Raw genomic sequence first — 15,956 nt, forward strand, 5'->3', positions numbered from 1 at the left:
TGTATTAAAAACAGGGTTTATCTTGAACAACTGTTAAGGTCTACTAATTGTACTTTTTTGAAAGCTTTTAGCCACATTTCAGTCTTCTTCCATAGATGGCATTATGGAAAAATACATCCCTCTTAACCAGGCTGTTCTCATGCACTGTTCATAGGTATATATGTATACCTAAAAAAAGTAATGCACCACACTTACTATGTAACCCACATATTGATTAGCCACTATTTTGTAACCCATGTAATCAGGATAGCTATGAACACATCACCAATGTGATGACGGGATTGAAGCATGAATTTATTAAGAGACCTAGATACAGCATTGGTGGCTGGCCCCCGTTCACTCCTAAGAAAGTTGCTCAGTAGCAGATGAAGCCAAAAAAATCCCTTTCTCTGCAACTTTTGCATTGTGGGGCCCATATAGCATTTTTTATTCAGGTTTAGCAGTCTGCTAACTTCAGTGGGGAAAAAAGATTTTAATCGTGCAGCTATTCTAGACTTTGGAAATGATATCGAGCCAAATGGATCAAATCCCCATAGTGAAAAGAGTCATGTTACAGGGGTTGTGGCACTTAAAAAAACATATCTAATGATTTACAGACGTCTCTTTTACCATACCATACTATACCAACTTTATTTATAAAGCACTTTAAAACAACCACAGTGGACCAAAGTGCTGTACAGAAGTAAAATACAAGACAGATTAAAAGACATAAAACAAGAACAAATATATATATACACACGTGCACATACATACACATACATATACATATATATACATATATACACACACATATATATATATATATATATATATATATATATATATACAAATATATATATATACATATATACATATATATACATACATATAAATAAATAAAATGAGCAATAAAGTAAAATAACAATACATTAAACATCTCACATGATGTTAAAAAGCCAGGGAGAAGAGATGTGTTTTAAGATGGGATTTAAAAACAGACAGAGAGGAGGCCTGTCTGATGTGTAGAAGCAGATCATTCCATAGTTTAGGAGCTGCTACAGCAAAAGCACGGTCACCTCTGAGCTTACGCTTAGTTTTAGGTACACTCAGGAGCAGCTAATCAGCTGACCTGAGAGAGCGGAGGGGTGTGTAAGGCTGCAGCAGTTCGGAGAGGTAGGGGGGAGTGAGACCATTTAGGGATTTAAAAGTAAATAAAAGAATTTTAAAGCTGATCCTAAAATGTATGGGCAACCAGTGAAGTGAGGCTAAAATGGGGGAAATGTGCTCGTGCTCGTGCTCGTGCTTACGTGTGCCAGTTAAAAGACAGTATAAGTCAATGCGGAAAAAGTATTTTTGGCCCCTATAGCACTACACGATGGATGCAGATGGTGTAATTGCACTTTTGGCCACTATATAAAATTGTTTTCAAAGCTCAGTGCTGTTCCTGGGGACTTGGATTAGAGAAGGAAGTAGTATTAAGCCCTAACATTCATAGGAGGAGAAGGCTTGGATTGGTGAATGGGTCCAACAACACAGGACTTTCCCCCAGGAAACTGTTGTTCATGGTCATGTGAAACTGAGTAAACTTCAAGTTAAGGTGAATAGTCACCATGTTTCTTTTCATAAACCTAACCAATTTAATTGGACTTGTCTAAACCCAACCTACATAACTTTATGTTAAAAACTAAATGTTGTTTGTGGGGAGCTTGTTGGTTAGGTGTCATATTAACTGTTGTGTGTGGACACGTTGCTTTCAACATACTTTTTTGTTCTTTTGGTTGGGCCTGTTTTTCATGGCTGGGGCCACTTAGACCCAGAAAAGGGAAATCTTTGAACAACAGTCTGACATCCTGGGTAACAAAATGCATCTTCCCTTTATTGCTGAGTTAGATGATTTGCAGAGTGTAAATGGTTATAACTGGTTTCAGGTAAATCAAGACAAACACAGTCTATAATCGTGACTGTACAGGCAGACCGAGACATCCAGGCTCACTGTCATATGCAACATGACGTCATTCTTTGAAAATATAAAAGTTGGTGTGCTGTCATTTCATTCTCAACTTCTGCAGGGTTTTGGAACTCAAAATGAACCCAGCTGCCGTGAGTGTCCTACAGAGACTATTCCCTTCTCTGTCTGCAAAGTGTGGAAGGCATTTGTCGCCTATTTTCACAGCACCATAGAAACTTTAGAGCACAAAAATGAGAGAACAGAACTCTGGGAAATTGAAGTGATAATGTCCACTCAAGGACAGTTCTGGAGAAGTACTATCCATACCCCAAGACACACTTCATCAGCATCTCATCTAGGTATAATCTCTCTTCTGGAACATCGAGTGGGAATGGTTCGCATTGTATATTGCTGATGCTTTGGGTTCAGATCCAGAAATCCACCATTGCTGCATGCCATCAGCCTCTTTTTATTGTTTTTTCCCCTTGGGCTAATGCTTTCCTTTTCCGTAGAAATGCTATAAAATTGCTCTCTTTGGCTTAATTGTAATTATTATTTTATCACTTACAAAGCATATAAAAATGAGTGATGAAAAGGACTGCAAAGAGAGAATGAGCTACATGCATTTGACACCATCAAGTGAGCGTGGCTACTGACAGCACTGATATATTTTAAACTCCTTTATGCTGCTACATCAAAAATCTGTTCAGATTTATCCTTATTCTCGTTAACTCTGATCCGTCGCTCTGACCCAGGAAATCGTTTCAGACCAGAGAATCGCTGCAGCTGCTGGTTTCCTTTATAAGGGCCATCTTATAAAATAGATGTGATTCATAGAACATTTTTTCCCAACTATTTATCCTTCACCTCAGTACGAACCCTGAAAAAAGAACTTGTAAAGAAAACATGCCCACTGCTTCCAGTGAGGTGAACTGCACCCTTCACAAGAGGGATTTAGAGATGTTTATTGATTGAAAATGTGTTTTTCATGCAAAGCGTTTTATTTACCTAAATTGTCTATTTATGAACACCTCAAGGGCAGAGCAAATACTGAAAGCGTGTCACCTTGATTTAACCATGGTGTCTTCAATTACAAAACGTCATACTAAGATTTTTTAAGTGGCCAGTTGTCTATCATTTATGTAGCTGAAATAAAAAATTAAAATAAAAAAAAAAACATGTGCTACAAAAAAGTATAAAAAGAAAGCATTTATAATAAACAACTCAGGTCTCAACTGTGCTTTCCTTATTTTCTGCTTTTACAAAATACTAACTTTTATAAATACAGATGTTATCTGCATATTGTTAACTCCCTTTAATCATTTAAAAAGGGGGACTGGGGGATAAAAAGGGCCTTAAGTATCAATGAATAAATAAATGGAAGAATAAATAAATGCTGAAAGGGATGCAAAAATAAGACTGACATGCAGACGTTACCTCATTAACATACAGAGTAATACAGAAATAGAAATTGTGGTTGTACAAATATAGAAATAAATTAAGATGTTAACATATCCTGTTAAATTTTCCACTTTTGACTATTTATTTCAAATTGTATTTTAACATTTATCAATGCATTTATTCTTTTGTCTATGCATTTATTTTTTCTGCATGTATATATTCTGTCATTTTTTTAGTTACACATACATTTACTTAAGTCTGTATTTATTTATAGATCTGTTTATTCCTGTATTTATTTATTTATTCCTTAATGTGTTAATATATTGATTTGATTTGATTTGATTTGATTTGAGTGATTTTTTTTCCTCAATAGATAACTCTTTAGCTTTGTGTATGGCAGAAGTTTTCAAATGATATGAACCTCAGCATTTCTGTCTTTTGTCATAAGTCTTAACTTTTTCTTTAATCTAACCTTAATCCTAACTTTAGCGTTAAAACCAAGTTTTAACCCTTGAATAGTCACTTAAAGGATTTAGAACAAAATGTTCAAAACTGTCCTTATTCTTGCAGTCTAACCTTTAATTCATACAAGCAGACCCTATAATAGATGCATTTGTACAAAAACCACAGACACACACCTGCACCACATTCACATACTCTGTTGCAGTCGGATGTTCATCCAGGAAAATTTCAGTATGGACACTATAAATTCCAACAGCTTGAGCTAGATATATAATATCCAAAAGCTGAATTATAACTATAATGAGCTTTGACCATTTCTACACTGAAAAATGAACAAAGTCATCTATTTTAAATCCACACCACCGTCATGAATTTGTCATAAAATCTGAGTCATGTCTTCCCTGGAGTGCCTCCATCCCCTATTGGACACCCTGCACCCTCCTCTCTGATGCCGTCTACTTTCAAAAGCATTCACCCCTGCAATGTGATGACATACTGCTACTCACGCAGCAAACAAAAGCAGGCTGCTATGACACAGGTTGGACGAGTAAGACATATTTTCTGTGGGCAATGGGCACTTTGTATTATGAACAAAATAATAATGTGTGGCTTAATGAATCACACAGAGGAATGTTGCTTTCTCTCTTGGCAGCCAATGACCAAAATATTAAGTTTACAAAATGTGACTGCAAAGAAATTAGAACAAGGACAAAAGTACTATTTACTATTTCAAATCTGAAAGGCCATGTAATGAGTTTGAATAAGAATTCCATTCTGTATATCCCATACATCCTCAGAGATGTGCTCAAAGTTCAGACACTTTGCTGCTGCTGCCAATAAAATTGCTACATCACTTCAGAAAAATGGGAAAAAATGAATGAATAAATCAAGCAGACACATTACAGACACTGGACAAAGGAATAAAAAAATATGTATTTCAAACACGGTTGTATATGGATGATTTGAAGGGGTGGAATTCAAAACTGGTTGTACATGATTTGGTATATTGGTTATTTAGATGTTGTCTACAATCACAGCTCAGCAATCAGCTGCCAATCAGTCTGGCTAGTATGCTGACATCATCTTCCTTGTTTTCCTTTAGGTGGTGCTAAATTGACAATCTATGGGGCCCCTGAGGAACAGTTTAACTGTGGGCTCTCAATGACCTCCCCATTCTCATCCTAGTAGCTACTTATTGTTATTTAGCAAAAATTAGATTGTGGTAACATGTTTTAGTACAATGTATTTTGTGAGACACACATTTAAGCACGATATATATGTTCAAAATGAAGTAATTTAGACTACAGTGAGTGCAGAATTATTAGGCAAATGAGTATTTTGACCACATCATCCTCTTTATGCATGTTGTCTTACTCCAAGCTGTATAGGCTCGAAAGCCCACTACCAATTAAGCATATCAGGTGATGTGCATCTCTGTAATGAGAAGGGGTGTGGTCTAATGACATCAACACCCTATATCAGGTGTGCATAATTATTAGGCAACTTCCTTTCCTTTGGCAAAATGGGTCAGAAGAGGGACTTGACAGGCTCCGAAAAGTCAAAAATAGTGAGATATCTTGCAGAGGGATGCAGCACTCTTAAAATTGCCAAGCTTCTGAAGCGTGATCATCGAACAATCAAGCGTTTCATTCAAAATAGTCAACAGGGGCGCAAGAAGCGTGTGGAAAAACCAAGGCGCAAAATAACTGCCCATGAACTGAGAAAAGTCAAGCGTGCAGCTGCCAAGATGCCACTTGCCACCAGTTTTGCCATATTTCAGAGCTGCAACATCACTGGAGTGCCCAAAAGCACAAGGTGTGCAATACTCAGAGACATGGCCAAGGTAAGAAAGGCTGAAAAACGACCACCACTGAACAAGACACACAAGCTGAAACGTTAAGACTGGGCCAAGAAACATCTCAAGACTGATTTTTCTAAGGTTTTATGGACTGATGAAATGAGAGTGAGTCTTGATGGGCCAGATGGATGGGCCCGTGGCTGGATCGGTAAAGGGCAGAGAGCTCCAGTCCGACTCAGACGCCAGCAAGGTGGAGGTGGGGTACTGGTATGGGCTGGTATCATCAAAGATGAGCTTGTGGGGCCTTTTCGGGTTGAGGATGGAGTCAAGCTCAACTCCCAGTCCTACTGCCAGTTTCTGGAAGACACCTTCTTCAAGCAGTGGTACAGGAAGAAGTCAGCATCTTTCAAGAAAAACATGATTTTCATGCAGGACAATGCTCCATCACACGCATCCAAGTACTCCACAGCGTGGCTGGCAAGAAAGGGTCTAAAAGAAGAAAAACTAATGACATGGCCTCCTTGTTCACCTGAGCTGAACCCCATAGAGAACCTGTGGTCCCTCATCAAATGTGAGATTTACAAGGAGGGAAAACAGTACACCTCTCTGAACAGTGTCTGGGAGGCTGTGGTTGCTGCTGCACGCAATGTTGATCGTGAACAGATCAAAACACTGACAGAATCCATGGATGGCAGGCTTTTGAGTGTCCTTGCAAAGAAAGGTGGCTATATTGGTCACTGATTTGTTTTTGAATGTCAGAAATGTATCATTGTGAATGTTGAGCTGTTATATTGGTTTCCCTGGTGAAAATAAATAATTGAAATGGGTATATATTTGTTTTTTGTTAAGTTGCCTAATAATTATGCACAGTAATAGTCACCTGCACACACAGATATCCTCCTAAAATAGCTAAAACTAAAAAAGCCCCACTCCAACTTCCAAAAATATTCAGCTTTGATATTAATGAGTCTTTTGGGTTCATTAAGAACATGGTTGTTGTTCAATAATAAAATTAATCCTCAAAAATACAACTTGTCTAATAATTCTGCACTCCCTGTGTGTTACTCAGCTCTTCTTTAGCCTAAAAGATGGACCCTTAACAACAGCTACTACAGCAGGTATTGCATATCATAGGTCCCTATCATTTTAGTTCACTATGTGCTTTAGTGGTGCATGCAAGATTATCAAACAAAATCAGAAGAAAATTAAATCATCTCTGAATTAATGAACTGATGGTTTGGGGGCCTCAGGGCAGCTGCCCATTTGCCCATTTTTTGCAGTTAATAATCCACTCTACAGAGGTGGGACCTCTTTATTTTCAGACATAGTGGTTTTTACCTTTCTGGCTAGCCCTCTTCTTCTTAGAGAGCCCCAGGAATGAACCAAAAAACCTAGAAATTAGTTAGCTTTTCAGCACTCCTGGTTTCCTTGTCTTGAAGTCAATGTTTTCTTGAATGGGATTTTAGTTAGATGCCTGAAATAAGATCTGTGGTTAACTCAAGTTAAAGAGATTTTTAAATTTTGTTCTACAACATAATATATGTCAGTAAATATCCCACTTATAAACTTTGAGTCTGCTGTGTGTCTTAAGAAAGGCAGTTGCTAACGATTGGCTAAATTACATTAGAGAAAGTCATCACACCAAATGCTGCCACATACTCCTTTACAGCTTGTTGTGGTGGCCATGAGACCATAATGTACTTTGCTCATTGCTCAACCTTAGCTTTTTACTTCTGGCAATTACATTTAGACTTCAGAAATAAAAAATGCAGTGTTAAATTGTGAAGATGCTTTACTGAACAAAACCTGTAAGTATCAGACACAGTTGTTTGCCACAGATCTTATTTTCTGCTTTTATCCAAAATCCAATGGAAAATTCCCATAGGTTTTTTGATGAGGGAACCAGGGCAATGCAAACTTCCCCATCAGCTTGCAGAAAATCACCATCCCTTGGGCTCTCTATTGCAAACAAACCTTAACTTCCAGGATTCTGTGACTTTCTGAACAGTCTTGTCACTCAGTCAGTCAATCCCATAAATAATGTTATTTGAAGGCTGAATTACTATTCTATAAACAATGGATACTGGCACAACTGACCTGACCTCTGCTTTGGTTTATCATACAATAAAACCACCAAAATGTTAATATTTTCTTAGTTTATGTTTGAGACTTGAAAAAGTTTAAAGTCTTCAGACATCAGCAGTTAGATTTACCAATAGAGAGTAGAGAACAAAGCATTATTTTCATAAAAATGATACTCTTTGTATAATGCAGACATGAATTTAAGAGATTGTTTCAGACCGGATTGCTGACCAAGTATAGAGTAATCTACTTTTCTTTGGTAGAATAAAAACAAAGCAAAAGCATCTTCTTCTAATATCTGGGCAGCTTGTTCACATGGGTTTAAAAAGTCATTCTGCTGCAAGAAAGTGAGAGAAGTTGCTCACATCTTGCAGTTGAGTACAGTCTGTATCAGCTCTGCTCTGACACATTCCCTCCATGTTGGGTGGTGGTGGTGGTGTCGGAGAGGAGGGTGGAGGCAGGGTGACACAAGAGTGAAACACAACACTGTTGAATCTGGGACACCATACTAGGGCAGTTAGCAAACGAGCTGATCCCTGGAGCAGGGATCTGGAGACCGACCGGATAAAAGTAGGAGGAACAGCGTAGCACGACAGAATTATCTCTGGACAAAAAGCTTGCGTCTCCCGCAGAAGATGATACTTTGCATCTCAATTTTGAGCCAATGCTGAGTAGGCTTATGGGACCGCAGTGTGAGGGAGATGAGAATTCAGCCAGAGCCTTGCATTTAATTCGCTATATATTTCCTTATGTGTTTCCTCTTAAGAAAGATTGAGGGGAAGAGCTTAAGATTCACAGCCCGTCCATCTATTTCAGTGGATGTCAATCAAAGAATGTGACAGATTAAGGATGGGGGTCCTTACCATCGTAATAACATAAAGTTGGATTTTTAAATGGGCATGAATAGAATGCTACACATATGATACTAGACCTTGCTCTATTTTACAATTGGAGCTATTGATCTTTATAAAAGCAAAGTAGTGTTACATACCATGGTTTGATGCCTTGGTGTGGACAGGTGTGTAGTGATTCTTCGAGGTTCTGACCGGCGTCTCGTCTTTGGGTGACCCATCAATCGCTGCAATGTTTTCATGTTCATACTGAGATATTGGAACTGGTCCTTGTTGCCTCAGAATGTCTGCCAGGGCTCTGGAAAGAAATCACACCAATGGAAAAACAAATGTTACAATTGAAATGTTTCCCAATTAACAAACACTTGCTTTATTCTCCTTGCCATACCCCTAAAGGTCCTCCTTATTTATTTAGCCGCTCCAATTTGAATCATAAAGGTATGGAGGAAGGCATAGAGGAAATTCTAATTACACCTTGAGTCACAAGGGACTTAGACTTTCAATAGCACAGTACACAAGGTACAGACAGGAACTATTATGTGTGCTGGACTCGAGCTCAAGGCACATTTATTAAGAGTTAAGTCAGTGTGTGTTCTTTGAAGCCACAAAATAAAAACAATATTTCACCAACACCAATTTCCAACTTTTGGAGGCACAGTGTCAGCCTGTGAGATGGAGTGCCGGCTCTGCGTTTCCTTAAAGGAAATGAAAGGGCAATTTAACTGTGTCAATGTCAACCTAAAGCAACCACACATTCCACTTTTCCATAACTCTGTGACTTTGGGAGATATACAGTATATTAATAGCATTTCCCTTCCAGGATGAGCACACTTTCGCCGTTTCTTTTTCGCAGACAGAGGCGACCTGATTTTGCATTGTCCCAGTTGGCTGCTATGTCGTGTACTGCAGGAGCTGCAGCAGTTTGCAAGAAGGGAACAGACTTTTAACATATGTTTTAATAAAAGATAATAAAAGATCTAGAAAACAAACAACAGAAGTACAAAATACTTTTGACTTTTGTCAAGTCTTGTGGAAACTGCACTGCTATTTGTCAGAAAAGCTGTGACTGTTTAGAATCCTAATGAGCCTGATAAATCATGCATTTGGGGTTGATACTAAAAGCATTATTTGAGAGTTTAAAACATCTGTTAAAAATATATTGGCCAGTGATCATTCTTTTTTATACTCTATATATCATAAAACCCTTGTGATAAGGTGCATGTAGAGTGAAAACAACAATGGGCCAAGAATGGACCCTAGGGGAATGCCATATTTAAATTGACTTACAGAGAAACATAAGTCTGCTATTTCCACATGAAGTTCTGTCCTCTAAGAGGAATGACCATAACACTTTTAAAATACTAATCTTTAACAGCAGGATAGCAATATTGTATATTTTTATACTGTCACTTTTTATTCTTGGGGGGAACTTAAAATTGGCCTGTGGGCCACAGACAAAATAAGAAATTCTGCCAGAGGTGGACTCACACAAAAATATATAATACGACCAGCAGAGATTACAACCCATATTTACGTGGATGTTAGTCGGTGACCTCTAGTGTCAGGTGGCGTAGCATTAAGAGTGCAAAAGTCCGCTTAGGGTTGGAGGGAGGGGAGACAGATGGGTTAAATAAGCATCGGAGTTTCATCCAAAAAAAAAAAAACTGTTCATGTGCCGCGTGACACCAGAGTTATTGTAAAAATAAAATATATGCACTGATGTAAGTCATGTCACAAATGTCCTTTTGGTGATTTCAAGTAATGTACGTCATCATGTTGCGTTCCATCACATTACATTATGTTACATTGACAGATATACTCATTTTAAGCCCAAACGAGATTTTTTTCTAACCATCACCAACAAGTTTTGTTGCCTAAACCTTACTACAAAGTTTTGGTGCAACCTCGACCATTTCTTAACATTACCCATATGGTCGAATGAGCTAGTCTGTTACCAACTAGTGGTTGTGCTAATTTAGGATATTCTCTTGTGGGTCGTATTCTGAGGTTTGAACATACGCCTTTTATGGTCCAATGGGTTGGGGTACTTGTTGGAGTAATAGGTCTAATCAAAAGCACAACAAAACTAAAACTGTCATCATTCACGATTGTTCTCTAGTGGTCAAACTATTTCATGACACTGAAAACCTTGAACATATCTTTGGCATTTCTGTGCAAACCCTTGTGTTTTATTGTCCAACATATTTGATGATACCAGTGTTTCTTTGATAAGCTTAGATCGGCTAATAGTAAATCCTCAGAGTAGACTTCTTATACAAACTTTGAGATTTTTTTTTGTCCCTTTTGTATTGAAGTTTCAGTTTTCCACTGCTATTTTTACCCATGCCTTTTAACTCAGTTTCTTATTCCTGCAATCGCAGAACAAAGCATTATTCTCACCACCTAGCCCACATAAATTGCATCTCGGTTCGCCCCGCAGAAGGTGATCAATACACCCTGTTCAAACCACTGGCTTTAGCTCTCACTCTGCATTTCTTGTGTTTCGGTGAAGGTCACAGACCAAACAGCAAAGGTCTGCCAACAGCTCAGTATTCTGCTCACAGTCCTCCCCTCAGTAACAGAGGTAGGAGTCTAAATTACATTAGAGAAGCACCCACTTTTTAAGAGCAGACCCTTGCCAAATATAAAGCTAATCCCATGTTCCACTACTTCTTTTTGGTCACGCCTGTCAGCATGAATGTCTGCTGCCAGCCTCTGAGGTCTATTCCAGCAGACATCATTACGACAGCTCTATGTGCCAAATGGTCAGTGAAAATAAACAAATCATAAAAAGACGGAAAAAAACACTATTGAGCACCCAGCAAGCCATGCCTCCTCATTTAATCGACCTCTCGCTAAACTCTCATGGCCTCGCTCACATTGAAGTGGTGGCATTAAGCAGATCCACTTGAAAGTACACCCCATGGCTAGGATAGCAGCGCAGTAAGAAGACATAAACTCCACCATCTCGGAGCAGATATGGAAAAAGTGCTGCATCATGAACTTTGTTGTTCTTTGTGTTTTTTCAAATGAAACACTACATTATAAAGTCTCATGAGTCCTTATGGATATTAAAAGCTGACTGTGCCAGCTTCTGAAAAGGCACTTACAATCACTGGAGCTTAACTTTAATATATAAGTGATCTACTGAAAAAGCTCCTTTGTGTTGTCAGAGCTTGAATTTGGACATTTTTCATAATCAAGAACTTGTCTCTGATGTATTTCTCTGAAAGCTGAGTAATCTCCTTTGACATTTTCAAAGCAGCAGGTGCCAAAGTTCCATGACAGAGGCATAACAATGCTCTGTTATTTTCATATCGTTAAATCAACGCAAAACGTCCTCCTCTGCTCTGTCCAGAACGGTCTCCAGTTAATGGCAGGTGACTCAAGTGACTCTTGGATAAGAGCAATGACTAAGTAACTGTGATTTCTTTGGTTACAGGTGGGTGGAAAACATGCGTGCATTTTAGTCAGACCTAACCCCAATTAAAAACCCATTTATAATTTTTTATACAATTTCAGTACCTGCTCCAGTGGGGTTGGAGGGTACCCCAACATGCATCACACAAGACAGCCTGGACAGTTAAATTCCAGACTAGTGTACCACAAAGAGACAGCTTGTTGTGATTGAACTGAGGGAGAAAACCCAAGTGACCAGGATGAAAACATGCATCCTGAGCCACCCTGAAAATGTATCGATCCCCAATAAGTAAAAGGAATAAAAACCACACTCACATCTTGCCTCAGGCTTTTCCACACAATACACTAAGCTAAACTTAATGTCAGAAGTGCTATCAGTGGAGCTGCAACTAATGACTATTTTTATTATTGATTAAGCATTTGGTCTATGTGATGTAAAGTTGTTATCCATAACAGACTCCTACAGCACAAGTTGAAATCTGTAAATTGCTTGCTTTGTCAGTTTAGCAGTCCAAACCCCCCAAAATGTTCATTTTATTGTAATGAAAGACAAGAAAAAGCTTCACATCCTAAAATGTGAGAAGCTAGAGCCACTAAACGATTGTTTTTTGTTTTTTTTTTGTTTTTTTGGGGGTTTAAGAATGACAGTCAATCAGTGATTAAATAGATTTTCTATTAATCAAGTAATCTTTGAATGATTCCAGCTGTAGCTACAAGATTCATCTACCTTTTAAAAGCTGAGTTAAGCTCCATGCCATGTTTTTTTCTTGTTTTTTGCTGTGCTTGTCTCACTGGTTTGAAGTGGGCGGGGCTCAGTCACAAAAGGTGATGTCACATACTTGTAGACCAATCAAAATTTGGTACAATTTGAAAAAAAATCTTCTGACAGTAATTAGGTTATTTGCCTTCCCTTCTCAGGGAATATTCAGTCAAATCTGATCAAAACACAGCCAAACACTCCTAAAGACACATCAACTTATTATTATGAATATTTAACACAATCCAGAAAACCAAGTATAGTTTATAAATGTTTTCTAAATGCACCACTAAGCTCATGTCACTCTGACGAGACTGGAACCATTTGTACTGTAGAGCATACTCTACACTACCACGTAGCTTATCTCCAGCACTCTTTCAAAAGCCAAATTTTGCCCTTAAATTGAAAATATGAGTTGATTTTGTAGCAAAATGAGATGCAGTACATCTAAGATTCCCTGGGAGGTTTATCTAAGTGCAGATAACAGTAGTTATACATATATACACACACACACACACATATATATATATATATATATATATATATATATATATATATATATATATATATATATGCATTACAAAACCAATTGGTCTTTTGATGATGGTGATAAAAATGTTGCCTTCTTCCCAACATCACTTTATAGCAATTTGTTCATCTGGTGACTGAAATGGCCACAGGATGCGTTTTTGTGTTGCCTTAACGCTCATCGAACAATTCAGTGACCATCGCTGGTGCCTTGAGCATTAAAAAAAATATAGTCATTGTAGAAGAGACAACTCCCATCAGGATGAACATGATCACTCATAATGGCTTTCAGTGGCATTTATTCTATCCCTCTGGGGTTGAACGGACACAGAATACCACCCGCTCCCCCTCCTGGGACTGACACAGAATTGGATGTGTACCAAAGAAAGGTATACAATCTTGACATTTTTTGACAGGGAGGCTCTGGGGAGGAGAATAATGGCACGTGTTAAAGGTCACGAGTATGTCCGAACCCATGATATTGAGGCTATAAGTTATGTAGGCTGCTGTAATTCAAGTGAGTCACCAGGAGAGATTCTCACTTTAGGGCCAAAGGAGGGAAACAACAGTCAATTTTACAGTCCACACATACATAGAAAAAGGTGTTCAGATGAGTGCCAGACAGGAGATATATGCAGTGTGATGTGATAGCATTTTTCTACAGTTTTTAACAGAGTATGGACAATCTGAATAATAATTCAACCTGTAGTTCAGCCAGAAATGCAGTGAGCACACTTCAAACACAACATATATGGGTGTGTTTATGCCCCAAATCTGCTTGCCAACTTAAGGCTGGCATGCTGTTTACTTAAGTGTGAAGTCTGCTCTGCACAAATATTGTTTTTTCAAATGTTTCATCATCTATGAAAAGGAAAAATCTTACCTATGCACATTCATTTCCTGAGGGGGCTTTGTGGCTTTATCATAGGCAACTTTAGCAGAAATCCCAATGGCAATGATGAGCGCTACGACCCCGCAGCTGATGTACACCGTGGTGTTGGTCTGGTCTAGCTCCGGGTCGTAGGTATCACCTGTTGGCGCCGGTGAGGGGGGCTGGGTTTTGATCCAGTCCGGCGTGTTGTAGTTGGTGCAGCTCTTCTGCTCCAGCCGCTTTCCCCGGTCCGCGCAGCAGAAGCGCAGGAAGCAGCTGCCGCAGCAGAAGCGGTGGTCGGTGTTGTTGCAGCTGAACTCTTTGTCGTACTGCCCGCTCACGTCGTAGTAGCCCAGGCAGGTGTCGTGCTGCACCGTGGGAGCCTGGACCTGGGTGATCTTCCCCGGGACGGCAGCGGCCAGCGGGACCGCGGTGGTGCTGCCGTTGACCTCCTTCAACTTTGGGATCCTCTTCGGCAGGATTTTGCCTTTTTTGTTGGCGGTGGCGGCGCACAGGACATTCAGTGGGTCTAAGTAAATCAAAAGCAGCAGAAGGTGCTTTATCCCCATCATTTGAGGACGCGCTGGTGTTTGTTCTTTGGCCTCCACTCTCTTCTGTCTAATCTTTCTCTCTTAGATAGCACTCTTCCACTTCTTACCGCGTGGAGCTTCTTGCGGGTTTCTTCATCGCAGGTACTCCTTTATGTGCCAAGCTGACGGACTTTGAGTGGCAGATTTTGCGCTCATTAGACACACAAAGCATCTTCTGACTTTACTGTCATGCAGAATACATATGTTTTCTCATAAAAGTTCACTTTGGCCAAATGTCCTCTTGGATTTCGGCTGCAGTGACGTGAAAAATTCACGATGTCCTCAAAGGAAATCTTTACCGTGAGGTGTTGATCTTGAGTGTGATCGAAGCACGTAGTTATACTGTGGAAAAAAGAAAGGCATGTACAGAAGTATTACATCGGTAAAACGTCTACTTTATGTTAGGCTAAGTATTCATGAGAAACTTAAATATTGAGAAAACATCATAGAAAAGACATTTCGGGTCAAAAATTCGCAGTAACTGGACTGAATGGAAACCTACGAACTCTTTCAGCACCATGGACAGCGCCCAAGTTTCCATTTGGGTGTTTGGAGCGCGTCCGCGTCAAAAAGTGAAAAGGTTCGACCTTTTATATATTTTGATCTCACTTCTAACATAAAACTGGTTTAACGTGAGAATAGATCCCTTGTCCTGAACTGCACATGGATTAAAAAAATCCGCTGTGGAGCATTTTTTTCCGCCTCATTTGCCTTTATTTTACGCATAAACTTTCCTTTATCCGGCTTCTTGCGTTGAAACGAGGCGTTAAGTTCTATTTTTTCTTAAGAAAGATCAAAATGGAGACTTTTTGAAAATTAAAAATAGAAAAAGAGAGGGAGAGGATGAGGAGGACTTACCGGTTAACGGTGGCCGGTAACGGGGTTGTCTCAGCCACTGCCACTGAATCAAAGAGCCTCAGCAAGACAAGAGCCAAGACCTCTCTCTCCTCTCCGGCCCGCCTCCCTCCACCTCTCTCTCTCCTCCTCTCTTTCTCTCTCTCGTTTTCACTCTCGTCACCCCCTACCCTCCACCCACGTCACCGATTCAGGTACCTCAGTTAATTATCAATCGGCATCTCGCCCCACCATCCCGTGCTTTGGTCATATGCCTCCAGGCTTCACTCGATAATTCGTGGAGGTGGAAAAAACTGAGAGATAACAGTGTATTAGAAGTTTTCTGTAAGAGGCGAGGCGCTGCTGTTGGTGTACATTTACGCATCAGTGCGCACACAAGCTGCATCCACTCACAAGTCACCAATCACGTCCACT

General features: G+C 39.4%; 1 protein-coding gene across 2 annotated transcripts in view; it reads right to left on the reverse strand.

Annotated features, from left to right (window-relative positions):
* The window catches only part of shisa6a (shisa family member 6a), a 94,377-nt gene extending 78,715 nt beyond the window's left edge, over positions 1-15,662 (reverse strand). For both annotated transcript variants that reach the window (XM_088069260.1, XM_042505523.2), the window contains exons 1-3: positions 15,546-15,662; positions 14,110-15,029; positions 8,662-8,819 (exon numbers count right to left, since the gene is read on the reverse strand). In XM_088069260.1, coding sequence (XP_087925386.1) covers positions 8,662-8,819; positions 14,110-14,669 — 718 coding nt within the window. In that variant the 5' untranslated portion in view covers positions 14,670-15,029; positions 15,546-15,662. The remainder of the gene's footprint in view (positions 1-8,661; positions 8,820-14,109; positions 15,030-15,545) is intronic.
* Positions 15,663-15,956: the final 294 nt, after the last annotated feature.

Source organism: Plectropomus leopardus, chromosome 18 (assembly GCF_026936395.1).
Source record: "Plectropomus leopardus strain MGB_pleo_1.0 chromosome 18, ASM2693639v1, whole genome shotgun sequence".
NCBI classification, from domain to species: Eukaryota; Metazoa; Chordata; class Actinopteri; order Perciformes; family Serranidae; genus Plectropomus; species Plectropomus leopardus.